At 45.6% G+C, this 13,398-nt stretch overlaps 1 protein-coding gene across 2 annotated transcripts in view; it reads right to left on the bottom strand.

The window, feature by feature from the left end:
• PHKA2 (phosphorylase kinase regulatory subunit alpha 2) overlaps positions 1 to 13,398 on the bottom strand; it is a 66,427-nt gene that overhangs the window by 38,434 nt on the left and 14,595 nt on the right. For both annotated transcript variants that reach the window (XM_065407268.1, XM_065407275.1), the window contains exons 8-14: positions 13,216 to 13,362; positions 12,943 to 12,996; positions 12,213 to 12,335; positions 9,632 to 9,727; positions 7,037 to 7,144; positions 5,811 to 5,889; positions 3,974 to 4,108 (exon numbers count right to left, since the gene is read on the bottom strand). In XM_065407268.1, coding sequence (XP_065263340.1) covers positions 3,974 to 4,108; positions 5,811 to 5,889; positions 7,037 to 7,144; positions 9,632 to 9,727; positions 12,213 to 12,335; positions 12,943 to 12,996; positions 13,216 to 13,362 — 742 coding nt within the window. The remainder of the gene's footprint in view (positions 1 to 3,973; positions 4,109 to 5,810; positions 5,890 to 7,036; positions 7,145 to 9,631; positions 9,728 to 12,212; positions 12,336 to 12,942; positions 12,997 to 13,215; positions 13,363 to 13,398) is intronic.

Here is a 13,398-nt window from a genome sequence, read left to right as displayed (position 1 = left end):
GTTATAGCACATGCAAATGTGACACTTACATTCCTGGTTTCAACTATGTTTTCCTTTTTCAAATTATTTCTGCATAACAATTCTTTGCACTAAAAATTCTGTATTTACAAAAAATAACAACCAAATCAGTCACATGCCACTGAGGAAGTTATGCAGATGTACACATGGAGGAGCAAATTCCTCAATTTCTTTTAAAATCTGAACAAAAAGGAACACAAGCCCTAAAAAGAGTATAACAAAGACAGGGATCAAACAAGAAATCAGCTGATCCAATAAAGCTATGAAGCTCTAGCTGGCATTTCATGCTGATGCTGGCTAGCCAAATGTTCACAGGGGTAAAACGCCATATAGATTTGTATGGGAAAACAACAAAAGGTATACATGAACAAACACTGATTTGTCAGGAAGTCAAATAAATCCATCTACAGTGAATGACAGGCAGCACTCCAAATGAAATAAGGTAAGTTTGCAAAAAAAAAATGGAGAAAACCTCATGCTGTATCAAACATCACAAGTAGCTGGCAATCCCGGTCTTTAATATAACAATTTTAATTCTTCTCCTCTGAATTCAACCACTGAATTGAGTGTAGAAGAGAACCCTCCCCTTCACAGTTGTGCCCTCTGCCCTTCCCAGGACTGCACATAGCACTTTTTTGTTTTTGCTGAGTCAGACACAAATATAACCAAAGCACATCTGTCATCTTTAGGAAAAAGCAAATCCCAGCTACTCGATGAGAGCTTGACCCTGCAAAGGTCTCACTGAAGCCATGAGAGTTGCGAGTGATCAGCACTTTGCAGAATTAAGCTCTTAAATTCTGCCTCAGGAACAGATACTGTTTCTACTGTATCCAGCAGATTACACTATCCACACAGAGAAGGAGGACTCCACCCACTTCAATAATTCTACAGAAGCCTTATGTCACCTAAAAAGTTTTCCAGTTTCAACAGATGGACTCTACCTGCTAGACGATTAAATACATTCTGAGAAGGAAATAAAAGTTATTAAATCCACTGGGCCAGATTCACTTCAGGAGTCCAACTCGTGCAAGCATCTGGATGTGAGGCCCCTAGCATAGCAGCAGAAAGACCACCGGGGTGGGGAGCAGTGACACAAGCCACCCACAACTGCTACCTAGCGTCTGGGAGCCAGCTCAGCCCTATAAACCCACCCCACCCTCCAGCTGGAATGAATCCCTATTCTGGCATAGTGGTCCCATGAGTGCAGAGGGATACACATGGCCACTCTTCTCTTCATTGCAGGCATTCATCTGGCCCACCATGTGCAGTGACATCAGGGAGGGTATTATTCTTCATCCTAGCCAAGGGACCAAGCTGAAGTCCCTTTTGTACCTTTAAAGTTTTTGGCCTCTGCAGCAGGCAAACATAACCCCCACGCTTTCCCCAAACCGCCCCCATGATGGGAGGGATCGCCACTGCAGAATGAACCAGCAGGTTCCGAACTCAGATCTTCAAATCCTTGGAAGGGAAGGGAGTTGGAAGGAGGGATCACCAGGAGGCCAGAACCATCTTCACAGAGCTCTCAACATGCAGCTCTCAGATAACATGGCTCCACTAGAGGGGATCCTCAACGGCCATGTACCCCTGGTCTAAGAGCTCCCATGAAAGAGGTTTCTGGAAAGCAAAGGGGACCTTCAGCTGTATTACATTTTTCATTTCGGCTTTCCCAAAGATCATGGGGTTGGAGTGATGCGTGTATTATTAAACACATTACAGACCTTGACCTTCCTTTCCCTGCAGTCCCCATCCCCAGAGTGAGCTCTCTACAAGTCAGGAAGGAGCCGATGATGCCAAAATAGTACATGATTCCCCTTCCGCTGAGCAGGGGGTAGATCACATCACAGAGGGAGAATAATCTACAAATGCTGACAAAGCAGTCATTGTTAAAACATCAACAACATTGCTTCAAGTTAGCCTATTCAACCTTCTGCCAATAGAGATGAGAATTAATTTTATCCCTCTCTGCCTCTTTTTCCTCCTAAGCAGTGTGGGTGATTTCTTCATGTAAAATATATACACCTCTACCCCGATATAACGCAGTCCTTGGGAGCCAAAAAATCTTACCGCGTTATATCGAACTTGCTTTGGCCTCGAGCATCTCCGTTATTAATAGTCAGCAAATAACCCCGCCCCCTATCCGATCGCCACCTACTTCCTGCCCCGACTGACCCCTCAGAAGCCCTGACCCATCCAACCCCCCCCGTCCCTAATCACTCCCAGGACTCCCATGCTGAACCACGCGCCGCACCGGGACGGGCGCTAGGACCCGGGGAGCTGGCGCACGGAAGCGCTCACACCTGCTCGACCACATCAGCTGGGGCGAGCCCCGCGCAGCCCAGCGGCCGCTGCCCTGTCCACGGAGTGCGCCCAGCCCTGCATGGCGGCTGAGCCCGCGAGGGGGAGCAGGGCGAGCAGCCTCGCCCGAGATGCCCGTGTACGCCTGGTCCCCACCCCGTGCCCAGGCAGTGCCGGGGGAGGGTAGCCATCGGCAGGCGGCTCCTGCTGTGCGTGCCCGCACTCAGCCCGTCTCTCCTCTTCCGCAGAGCCCCGCGCAGCCCATCTCCGGTGAGGACGCTGCGGCCAGCTGTCCGCCAGGGCACATGGAGCCGCTGACTGCGGGCAGGTAGTGTGGTGTGCTATGGACCCGGAGAGCCCATCCAGCGTTGCTGCGAGCGGGGCACAGCCTGCTAACCGGGCCCGCTGTGTGCCGAGCCCTCCAGCGCCGGGACAGGGGCACCTGCACAGCGCCGTCTAGGACAGGCACCTCTCCCTGCCCTGGATCCACAACTTCCCCAACTTCTCAGTGCCGGCTGGAGCCCGTCTGACGTTCCCCTGCACTGCAGCTCCCCTCCTCGGGCTGTGGCTCCCCCCTGCTCCCTGTCCCCTGACCGCCCCCCGAGACCCTCTGCCCCTTATCCAACCCCTCGGCCCTGGCCTGGCACCCTTAACACGCCACTCAGAGCGCTGTTTTACTGCGTTATATCCGAATTTGTGTTATACCGGGTTGCGTTATATCGGGGTAGAGGTGTACTTTATGAGATTTATTTATATCTCTGCTCAAGGCTCAACATCTTAAAACGAGCATCTGAATTTTGGGTTGCTTATCTGGGTCACTGACCACCACCTGAGGTTTCCTCACGTACTACCTATAAGCCGGATTCCCAATGGGAATACCGAAAGGGTGGCACTGAATACTGCCCAATATGAATTTCCCTGCCTGTGATGGAGAGGATTTGCCATTCCTGATCCATTCTCATACTGCACTTAACATTGAAAAATAACGTCCATGACGATACCAAGCAAATCTGTGAGCGGTTTGAACCAGGTGAAATATTTGTTTGTGTGCATCTATTATGCTTTACAAAGCCCCCAATCTCCCCTGGAAGGGAGTGTCAAAGGAGCCCAAGGTCGAAGTTCAAGGGGATTTAGATGCATAACTTCAGGCTCTTTCCAAAAACCCAGGCTGTGCCTAGAATTAGCCCCTGCAGAGAACCAGCTTCTGACAGTCTGTGAAACTCCATTGGAATAGAGCATACAGAAACCACTACATTGGCCGCCAGCTCACAAAGTGAACATATTCTTCTAATAGATCCCTTACCTAAGGCATCAATTCATATTAGTATATTCAATACTAGTTTTTACTTTAGGTGCTGTATATTTCACCACCACATGCATGCAACATATAAAAAGTTAAAATGATCTGGAAGCAAATAAAAAGAAACAACGAGGAGTCCGGTGCCTGAAGAAGTGGGGTTTTTACCCACGAAAGCTTATGCCCAAATAAATCTGTTAGTCTTTAAGGTGCCACCGGACTCCTTGTTGTTTTTGTGGATACAGACTAGCACGGCTACCCCCTGATAAATAAAAAGAAAGAAATGGGGGCAGGGGAAGTGGAAAAGAAAAAGAAATTAGGTTTCACAACCACCACCATATACTTCTAAATTCCAGCACCTACCAAGCTTGGCATAAAGGTGACTCAGGATCCGTGCTGGCTGCACTCGGATTGGATAGATGTCTGTAATGCTCTGAACACTGATTTCATGGTGTCTCAAGATTTCCTTAATTTCATTTGATTCTGCCAAGACAGTTACTGTACAACAGAAAAGAATAGCTGAATTATTTTAACCAGAATCATTCTCCTTTACTCTGACATCACCCATCATTGCTATTTACCCACCATGTGGGTGTCTAAAAATGCTAAAGGCCGTATTCTTTCTTGATTTGCCAACGCCAGTTATACCACTGGGGGTGCAAGAATGTGCAGAACAGCATTTGGCATTTCATTTCCCCAGATTTCTCAGCTTCCCTCCTCCCCACAAGATGTCGCTGTAAGACACTGTAGTAAGCCAATTTATCTGTGTCAGTGAGATACATATGCTATGAACGCTATTTATTATTTCTATAGCAGCAGCATGCAGGCGCCCTATCAGGATCAGAGCCCTGTTGTGATAGGTGCTGTACAAATACAGAGGAAGACCCTACCCCAAGGAATTTACAATCTAAGGCCCTGATCTTGCAGAATGCTCTGTGTGGGGTTTTGCAAATGTGGGTCAGTTTGCTGGGTCGGGATCTAACAATCTAGTACAGACTTGCTAGTTAATACTATTGCATTCATGAATACTGACAAAAAGTGAATTTTAAATTTCCAACCATGAATATCTGTACTGGAAGTGAACACTATAAAGTTTCCTCTAAAGGAACAGAAACAGTCCCAGAAGGAGACACCGTCACTGGTAAGAGAACACTCCTCCCCTAAGGTGCCAGTTTGGATGTGCACGCAGGATCTGTGCAACAATCCCACAGCTAGTTCTGGGGGACAGCTAGAGCTGTAAACCACAGGCTCTGTGGTATTTGCAGAGATAAACTGGACAGATGGCAGCTAGGGTCACAAGTGGCAGGGAGGAAGGAGAGATGAAGGCTGCTCCTGACAATCCAGGCTCCTGACTGCTTCTCAAGGGCTGCACAGATGGGCAGTGGAAGAGCCTTTATCCCTTGATCAGCTTCACACTGCTGCCAGGTATCTGCTACATCCCCCTAATCTCACCTTTCTGGCTGCTACTCCCACTGAGGAAAGGAGCAGGTTCCTGGCAGTTGTACTGGGGACACTCAGGGGATAAAGTCTCTGTCCCTGCCTCTCTTGGACATACTTAAGTAGTGGCTGTAAGCCTGGCCTGTCAGCAGCAGCAGCCTGCCTGCCTGCCTGCCTGGTACTAGCTAGTTCATCCACAACCTCCAATAAGTGACTGGGTTTGGGGATTCCTGCATTAGGAAGCCATTAGGATGGTCTTGGGCTCTCCTTCTGCTCCCACCACACTTGGTTCCTTAGGGGAAGCGCAGCAACTGGCACGCTGTCAGATCTGCCCTGTCATCATCCTGGAGCATGCCCAGACCTGCCTTTTCCCCAGGAAGTGGATGCGGGGCTGGGAATCTGGCAAATTCAATCTTAAACTGCTAATGAAAGAGCTTTAAAAACAGTAATAAATTGCAGTAAGCGCCTCCTCATGAAAAAAGCAGGCACGATAAAAAACCCCACACGCCCAGTTTCTCTGTCTCAGATATCATCACCAGGGTATCCACATGCCATGCACTAATTAAGAAACATTGAGCATGCCCAGCAGTGTAGCACTGCATAGTGACCTGCCCCTCCCCCTTCACTTCACTAGTCGGAGCTTTTTTATTTGTTTATTTTTAATTCTGCGTTTATTTTTAATTCTGCCTTTCTTTCTTGAGAGGGTAGAACCACCCGTTAGCCCATCTTTTCACCAAAATGTAACAAACATGAAATCACTCACCTTGCACCACAACATCAGGTTTAAAAGCAGTTGAAAATCTCCTATGTAAGGGATCAATTTCGCCAGTAACTAGAAACCCCTGGGATAAAACAGAAAAAGAAAGAACCCAAGTAAGCTGCCTTTAACATCCAGTCCAGTTATAGGGGATCCTCATGATAATCGTCAAACTTCTCCAAATGTAACATAAAACATCTCTGTCCCCTATTTTACTCTGCAGTATTTTCAGTAAAAACTTTAGTTCTAATTAAAAAAAAAAAAAACCTGCAGGAAAGGTGTTTATTGTCAGGACCGAAGTCAATCTGTGTTCCCACCTTTCACATGATTGAGCGAGAGCACCTGCACATTATTTGGTTGCTCTTGTCATTTTTTGACACTGGAAAGTTAACCCTTTACTGAGTCTTTATTGGGCTCAGTCAAGGACTAATACGGGGTGAATCTCAGAAGACTGGATGTTCAGTACAGTTAGATAAGCACTTGAAATGCCTACGTAAAGCTATGGAAGGGTCTCCCCTGCCTCACGCACTCCAGAGTAGTCTCTAGCACCTTCCTTGTGACCAACCCCTTTCCTATGATCCCTCTCAAGCTCTTGACTTTCCTCATATCTCTAAGACTGGTGGCAGAGCCCAGCAACAGATGTGGCCAGTCCGCTGCTTGGTCCTGCTGCCTGGCCCTTTCCACTTTCACAGCAGTTTGGGAGCCTGCCCATTAGTCTGAGCCCAGAATGCCTTGCAATGTTCTCTGCCAAGGAAAACCAAGCGTGTACAATGTGTGTAGTTCACAAGAGACATGCATACATGGAGACTAAACAATGGTTTAACTGACACACTCTTTGTATCCACAGGAGAAACCCAGATAACAAATCTCTTGCTTCACAAGTTGAAAATTTCCTTACAATGATGACATTTCATGTAGCATATAAAAACAAGATATGCTTGGGTTTTCAAAGATACCTTTTTGCGTCACTCTATGAAAATATAAGGTAAGAGATGGACTGAAATGAAGTCAGCTGTAGGTCAAAGGGAACAAACACTTTCTAACTAATTTAAGTTGGATAGAGAAACTGACAGAAACACCACTTCTGCCAACTCACAGATATGATTCTGCCACGAAATATACTGCATCCAGTTGACACTGAATGAGAGCAGGCTGGACTGGGCAGTACTCAGAGTTCAGTGCATCTCAAGATGAACTGAAAGATTAACTCGCTGGTTTTACAGATAAATTACCTCTGCTAATAGGGAACTGAGGATGTATAAAGACTGGCCCCAGAGATGAGGCAACTTTCCACCTGGGAGACGATCCACTGAGTGAGGATTTTCATACTCCTCATCCACCTGCCAACAAACATAAGCAAGAGATAAGCCCTACCTGGTTATAAGAGATATCGCAGACCATATGTTTCAAAATACTTTGTGCTGTTAAGGATCTGCACCTTTCAGATTTTTAACTTGCCATCATTAGTTACGATGTATTGGTCCCTCCCACCCTGCTTCCACCTCCTAGATTGCACGCTCTTTCAGATTGCACGCCGACCTTTGAACAGTGTCTAACCCAGCAGAGCCCCCATACTGACTAGGACTTTTGGACATGAATATAATATAATCATTTACACTTCCATGTTTTATTCTTCTCACTCCTATTGCTTCCTTCCCCCCCGATGGCTCTGAATCGATTTTGGGTCTCCTTTCTGATCCCCTGCCAGGTAACCCTTGTATACTACTGATGCAGGCCCACCTTAGCTTCCTGGAATGAAAGCTGCACATGCACCCTCAAAGTACACACTATCCTACCATTACTGTGTTTGGAAAGACGCTTCACAAGGAAAGAAATGGGGAAGTCTGTTGTTAAAAAAAGGCCATTAATTTATTTGCAGAGCAATATAATGGTGACTTGATGAGAGAGAGAGAAAGAGAAGGGAGGGGGAAATACTAGAGAATTTTATTATACGAGAGGCTTTGTAAGATGTGATCTGACACAAAAGAGGTTAGGCAAAGCCCACCCTACCGACTTCTTGAAATCCCTACCAGATTTACACTGTTTCCAGCTGAAAGCCACAAGAGAGGATCAGTGCTGTGCTTGCACATAACAGGCAGGGAGGTACATCTATACTCTTATTTAGCTTCAGATTTGTAAAGAAGACTGGAGATGTCAACACTTCATCTTTAAATATCCTGGTCTGCACTGGATTTAATGTCCTTAGTCAATGAGGATTGGGAAGTTTTGGAATAGGAGGGAGAGGCTGGCCTAGCAGGAAGGAATTTGATAGGTTAGTAGCTCGAACTGGCAAAGGGCTCAGGCTGGCTGGGTTTGTTGATCAAGAAATGGATCAGGTGGATCCCTAACTGCAAATGTAAAAAAATCTGATTTATCTGGAATTTATCTTGGACATTCAGGTTTTGAAAAAACACACTGATGATAAACACAATATAAAAGGCAGGGCAGAGTTACTTTCTTTCTTTGCAGGGGATCTGATCTCATTTCAAGGTAGACAGATTTGTTACATTTATCCCCTTGCAATGGCAAAAAAGAAGAAAAAAGAAAAAAGAAAAAGAAAAAAAAACTAAAAACAACAATGTTGCAAAACAATTGTCCTTGTTTTTTTTCTTTTGACAAATTTCTAATCTGGAATTTTTTTGACTTTAGCTAGGGTTACCATATTTAACAAATAAAAAAAGAGGACCCTCCACGGGGCCCTGCCCCCGCCCATTTCCCACCCCCAGCCCCGCCCCAACTCCGCCCCTTCCCCGCCCCAACCCCGCCCTAACTGCGCCCCCTCCTCCCTCCCACTCCCAGCCACGTGAAAAGGGCTGCCCGAGCGCTACTGGCTTCACGGTTTGCCGGGCAGCCCCCAGACCCTGCGCCCCCGGCCGGCGCTTCCCCAGCGCAGCTGGAGCCCGGGAGGGGAAGCGCCCAGCCGGGGGCGCAGGGTCTGGAGGCTGCCCAGCAAACCGTGAAGCCGGTAGCGCTCGGGCTTCGGGCAGCCCCCATGCCTCCGGACCCTGCGCCCCCGGCCGGGCACTTCCCCTCCCGGGTTCCGGCGGCGCAGGGTCCGGAGGCATCGGGGCTGCCTGAAGCCCGTAGCGCTCGGCTCTTAAACAGAGCCGAAGAGTCAGGGGAGGAGCAGAGCCGCCGCGGCCGGAGGCTCTGCTCCTCCCCTGACTCTTCGGCTCTGTTTAAGAGCCAAGCTGCCCGAGCGCTACCGGCTTCGGGCAGCCCCCTTGCCTCCGGACCCTGCGCCGCCGGAGCCCGGGAGGGGAAGTGCCCGGCCGGCGGCTGGGGTCCGGAGGCAAGGGGGCTGCCTGAAGCCCATAGCGCTCGGGCAGCTCGGCTCTTAAACAGAGCCGAAGAGTCAGGGGAGGAGCAGAGCAGCCGCGGGAGGGGAAGTGCCCGGCCGGCATTTTCCCGGACATGTTCGGCTTTTTGGCAATTCCCCCCGGACGGGGGTTTGATTACCAAAAAGCCGGACATGTCCGGGAAAAACCGGATGTATGGTAACCCTACTTTAGCTTTAATACGTTCACATGCACTCAGATAAAAATGGACTCCATCATATTTTTGTGCCTCTTTCATAACCCTCATATCAGACACATAGCCATCTGGAAACATAAAAATTTACCAGAGTCTTATCAATGGGAGCTGTGAGGTCTTTTTTAATTTAAAAAGTCAAAGCCACTGCACAATCATTTTAGTTAAGTATAGGAAGTGACAAAGGCATTTCTCATACTGCAAACCTATATTTAACTACAGGAAATGATCATGCTGATACTTATTTTGATATCTGCACTTTGAAAGCTACAAGAGGTGCTGCATTGTCACAATACCTTGTCTGGAGGGACAGCATACAACTCTGGCATCAGAAGAATTCCATTCTTTTCTCTAATAATTATTCCCTCCAGGGCCTCTCTGTACTCTTGAACCTGGGGAGAAAAAAATGGGGGGGAGGGGGTAGAGAAAGCTCATATCGCCTTAAAAAGAGAGGAGAGAAGCTAATGTTGTACAGCATGAAAAGAACAATGCTGAAATCTTAGAACTAGCTAATAAATCCGCTATAAATAATTCTAGGCCTGACTCAAGACAGTACAGCAGTGAAGAGATTATAACGTGCTGCCAAACGGAAGACCTGGATTCAAATTCTAGACTTAGTTTCTGGATCGGTGAGCAAAAAATCCTTATTTTAAAAATAATAATAGTTCAGTGATAGCATAAATTCTCAATCCGGGGAGGGGGGAGAAATCACCTCCAAGAAAGTCACGACTTTGCTCCTTTTCTTTACAGCTTATATGGGAACAGAGGTCCTAAAAACTTTTCTCTGCTGTAACTAGGGTGACCAGATGTCCTGTTTTTAAAGGGACAGTCCCATTTTATGGGACTTTTTCTTATATAGGCGCCTATTACCCCCCACCCCCTGTCCTGTTTTCTCACAGTTGCTATCTGGTAACTCTTGCTGTAACATGGTTCACAATATGGAAAAGCTTGTGGACCGCTAAGGAAGAAATTGTATTTTTAGATTCCCTTTCAATAGGCCAATACAATTTGTCATTCTAAAAAGCATGCCGTGACCTCTTATGTACAAAGAATAACCATGGTTACTTGTTTTAAACGTGCAGCTGGAATGACAAAATAGTTAGACACTTGTTTCTGACCCATATCTCTCCTGTGTGCCCAAAGCATTCATTTGATTCATTCTCCTCCATTCTTCATTTAGATTCAGGGAATCTATTTTGCCTTTCAGACATCTTCCAGTCTCAGCTGTATCAGGTTTTCCAAGATTTTATGATCCAAAATGCATTTGATTTGAGATTTTATTCACTAGTTTTGTTGAACTTCCCATTTTAAATTAATGATGTGTCCCCATTAAGTTGTGGGGAAGAGAGGGAAAAAAGGAGCTTTTTCAGTGGTTTATTGACTGGCTTTTACTTTCAAAAATAAGAAAAACAAAAGAAGTATACATTGTACAGCTTTTGACTTTCTCAGAATCCTTTGGCGAGATTCATAACTGGAATCTGAATCGGAGTAGAACCCATCTAAAATTCTACAATTCCTGGGGGGATAAAAAGACTATAAAAAGAAAATAAAAACACAAGTAAAAAATATCTTTGAAAACAGGGGAAAGCTTTCTTTAGAGATATTCAAATGACTAGGGCTCTGGTAACACAGGTATTGCCATGCTGGATAAGGCCAGTGATCCATTACTCTAGTGTCTTCCTGCCAAGATCGGACTACATCAGAAGACACTACAAGAAACCCCGTAACGGATAATTACACAATAACCTGCTTGCAGGGGAAGTTGCTTCTTGACCACAAGAAGTTAGTGGTTGGCTTACGTCCTGAAGCATAAGGGTAAGTGGCTATTCTCTTGGTATTCAAATGTGTCTAGTCCTACTTTGAATCCTATTAAGCTTTTAGCCTCAGTGATATCTTGCAGCAATAAATTCCACAGGTTAATTTTGCATTTCCTCTCAAGAAGCTGTGCTGGTGTTTTTTCTATTGTACTATAGCCATCTAGGTGTTTCATAATTCTTTCTCTAGCTATTCTTTCACTCCATTTACGTACAAGTTACTGAAATGAGGCTTGCTGGTCTGTGATTCCCAGCATCACCCCAGTGCCCTTTTTTAATAAGAGTACAACATTTGGCCCCCTTTCAGCCACCTGTACACTATGTGATTTTAATCATACTTGTGTTAGTTCCTCAGCCTCTTAATTCTTGAGTTTCTTCAAAACTCTTGAATTGATACAATCTGGTCTGGGTGACTTGTTGCTATATAATTTAACAATTTGCTGTAGCACCTCCTTGAAATGATGATCATTAAAAGGCTGGCAACTTGGCACTACTGGAGAGGGAGTGCTTGAATCAACAATGAAAGATAATTAAACTACTCATTCCATCAGCAGAAGAGAAGCTCTTCACAGGGGCCAATCCTAAGGCACAGAGGCCTGTAGACACAATAGATCGGGTTTGCAGATGCCAAGCACAGCACTGGGGAAAAAAGGTCAGGCTGCTGGGAGCTCACTCTGACAGGGAAGGGGTATCAGATGTGGATGGTGAATCCACGCTATGCAGATCCACTTGACATTGCCCCTGGAAAATATCTCCAGGGGGTTTTGTGACCGTAAGCAAGCCGCAGAATGGCTCCATTGCTGCTTCACTGCCCATGGTGGGGGGAGAGGATTCCTTCCTCTGGCTTCCCACAGAACCTCCCATGCACAGTCCATCTCGTCAGGCACTATGGAAGGAATTTCCCTAAAACAGCCAACACTGGGATCTAGTGGGGAAAGTAGTCCAGGGGGATTTACTCAGAAACAAGGAAAAATAATGGACAGTCCAAACAAGCACGGTAACAGCCATACTGCTTACTGCTTTTCCATTCCAGCCTAACTCAAGCAGTTTGCTCCTTCCTTACCTGAATTTTGTCCCCATTAAACACTCCATCAATTAGGAAGTACGTCCAGAATACTGGCCACTCACATTCTATATTCTCAAACAGTTTGAGCTCAGCAGGATCATAGTGTAACCTGTTTGGATCCTAAAAATCAAATCATATTAATTTAATATTCTGTACATGATATGAACAGACATGTGTCACACCTAAACCCTCTAAAACCAAAGGAAATACAGGATAAAGCCACACACCTACATTTATCACCTTTTCTTCTCACATATATGTACCCACACATACTCAACCAAACCCCTATGCAATCCCAGAAACCTAGATCTTATCAAGATCACCTTTGCTCTGCCTACTGTTTGATGACTGTGTGCATGTGGAATTAATCTTTATTCCCTGTTGGTTGTGGTTTTGAGTGTGCTATTATCTCCCCTTAGGAACCATAACCAGTTATAAAAAAATATGTTTGGTTTTGATATTAGAATGGCAAATTATGTTTTCCTGTTGTTAATAATTGTTTTTCTATCATCTAATCTCCTTTGGCCAGGGTTCATTATCAGTGTGGATGTGTTGATCTTTGGATTGTATAACACTGTGTACTCCTCCTGACGATGCAGAATCTTAGTTATGATGCAGGCTATCACTTTATGTAGCACAAAATAAACAAAACAGGCATGAAGTTTTGATAAATTTGGGTTAAAAAAAAATCTTTAAAATGACTACTGAAAATCTGCAGAAGTAGGACCTCTCTTGGTGTTTTATATCCATCTCGAAGGAAGCGAGAGCAGCCATAACGCCCCTGTGGGGAAAAAATAACATTCCTGAAAAAGTTGACATTGCATAATAGAAGTTCTTTTTTATTTTATATTACTTCTGGGGAGGGAAGAGCTACCTCTTCCTCCTACTCACACCCACCGTGCCCTGCAATCTTTCAGCTAACTGGCAGGAGAAGATGACTCAATTTATTACCTCCTCTCCCCGCAAGTAAACAGACCAAGAAAAAAAAAAGAACTCTTACTTGCAATTTGGTGAGGATTTCACTTTTGGTTGCATTAACAACGTTCACGTCTTCCACTGCAAAAGCTGGGTAAGAAATAATGGACAAGAGTCCAGCATCAATCTCCTTTGACGTGGATGCCCTTGGCAACATGGAGTATAGAATAGACTGAGCAAAATACAGAGAACAAAATATGTCAAACAA

Source organism: Emys orbicularis, chromosome 1 (genome assembly GCF_028017835.1).
Source record: "Emys orbicularis isolate rEmyOrb1 chromosome 1, rEmyOrb1.hap1, whole genome shotgun sequence".
Lineage (NCBI taxonomy): Eukaryota > Metazoa > Chordata > Testudines > Emydidae > Emys > Emys orbicularis.
Note: the sequence above shows the minus strand (reverse complement) of the source record. Positions and strands in the feature narration are given on the sequence as shown.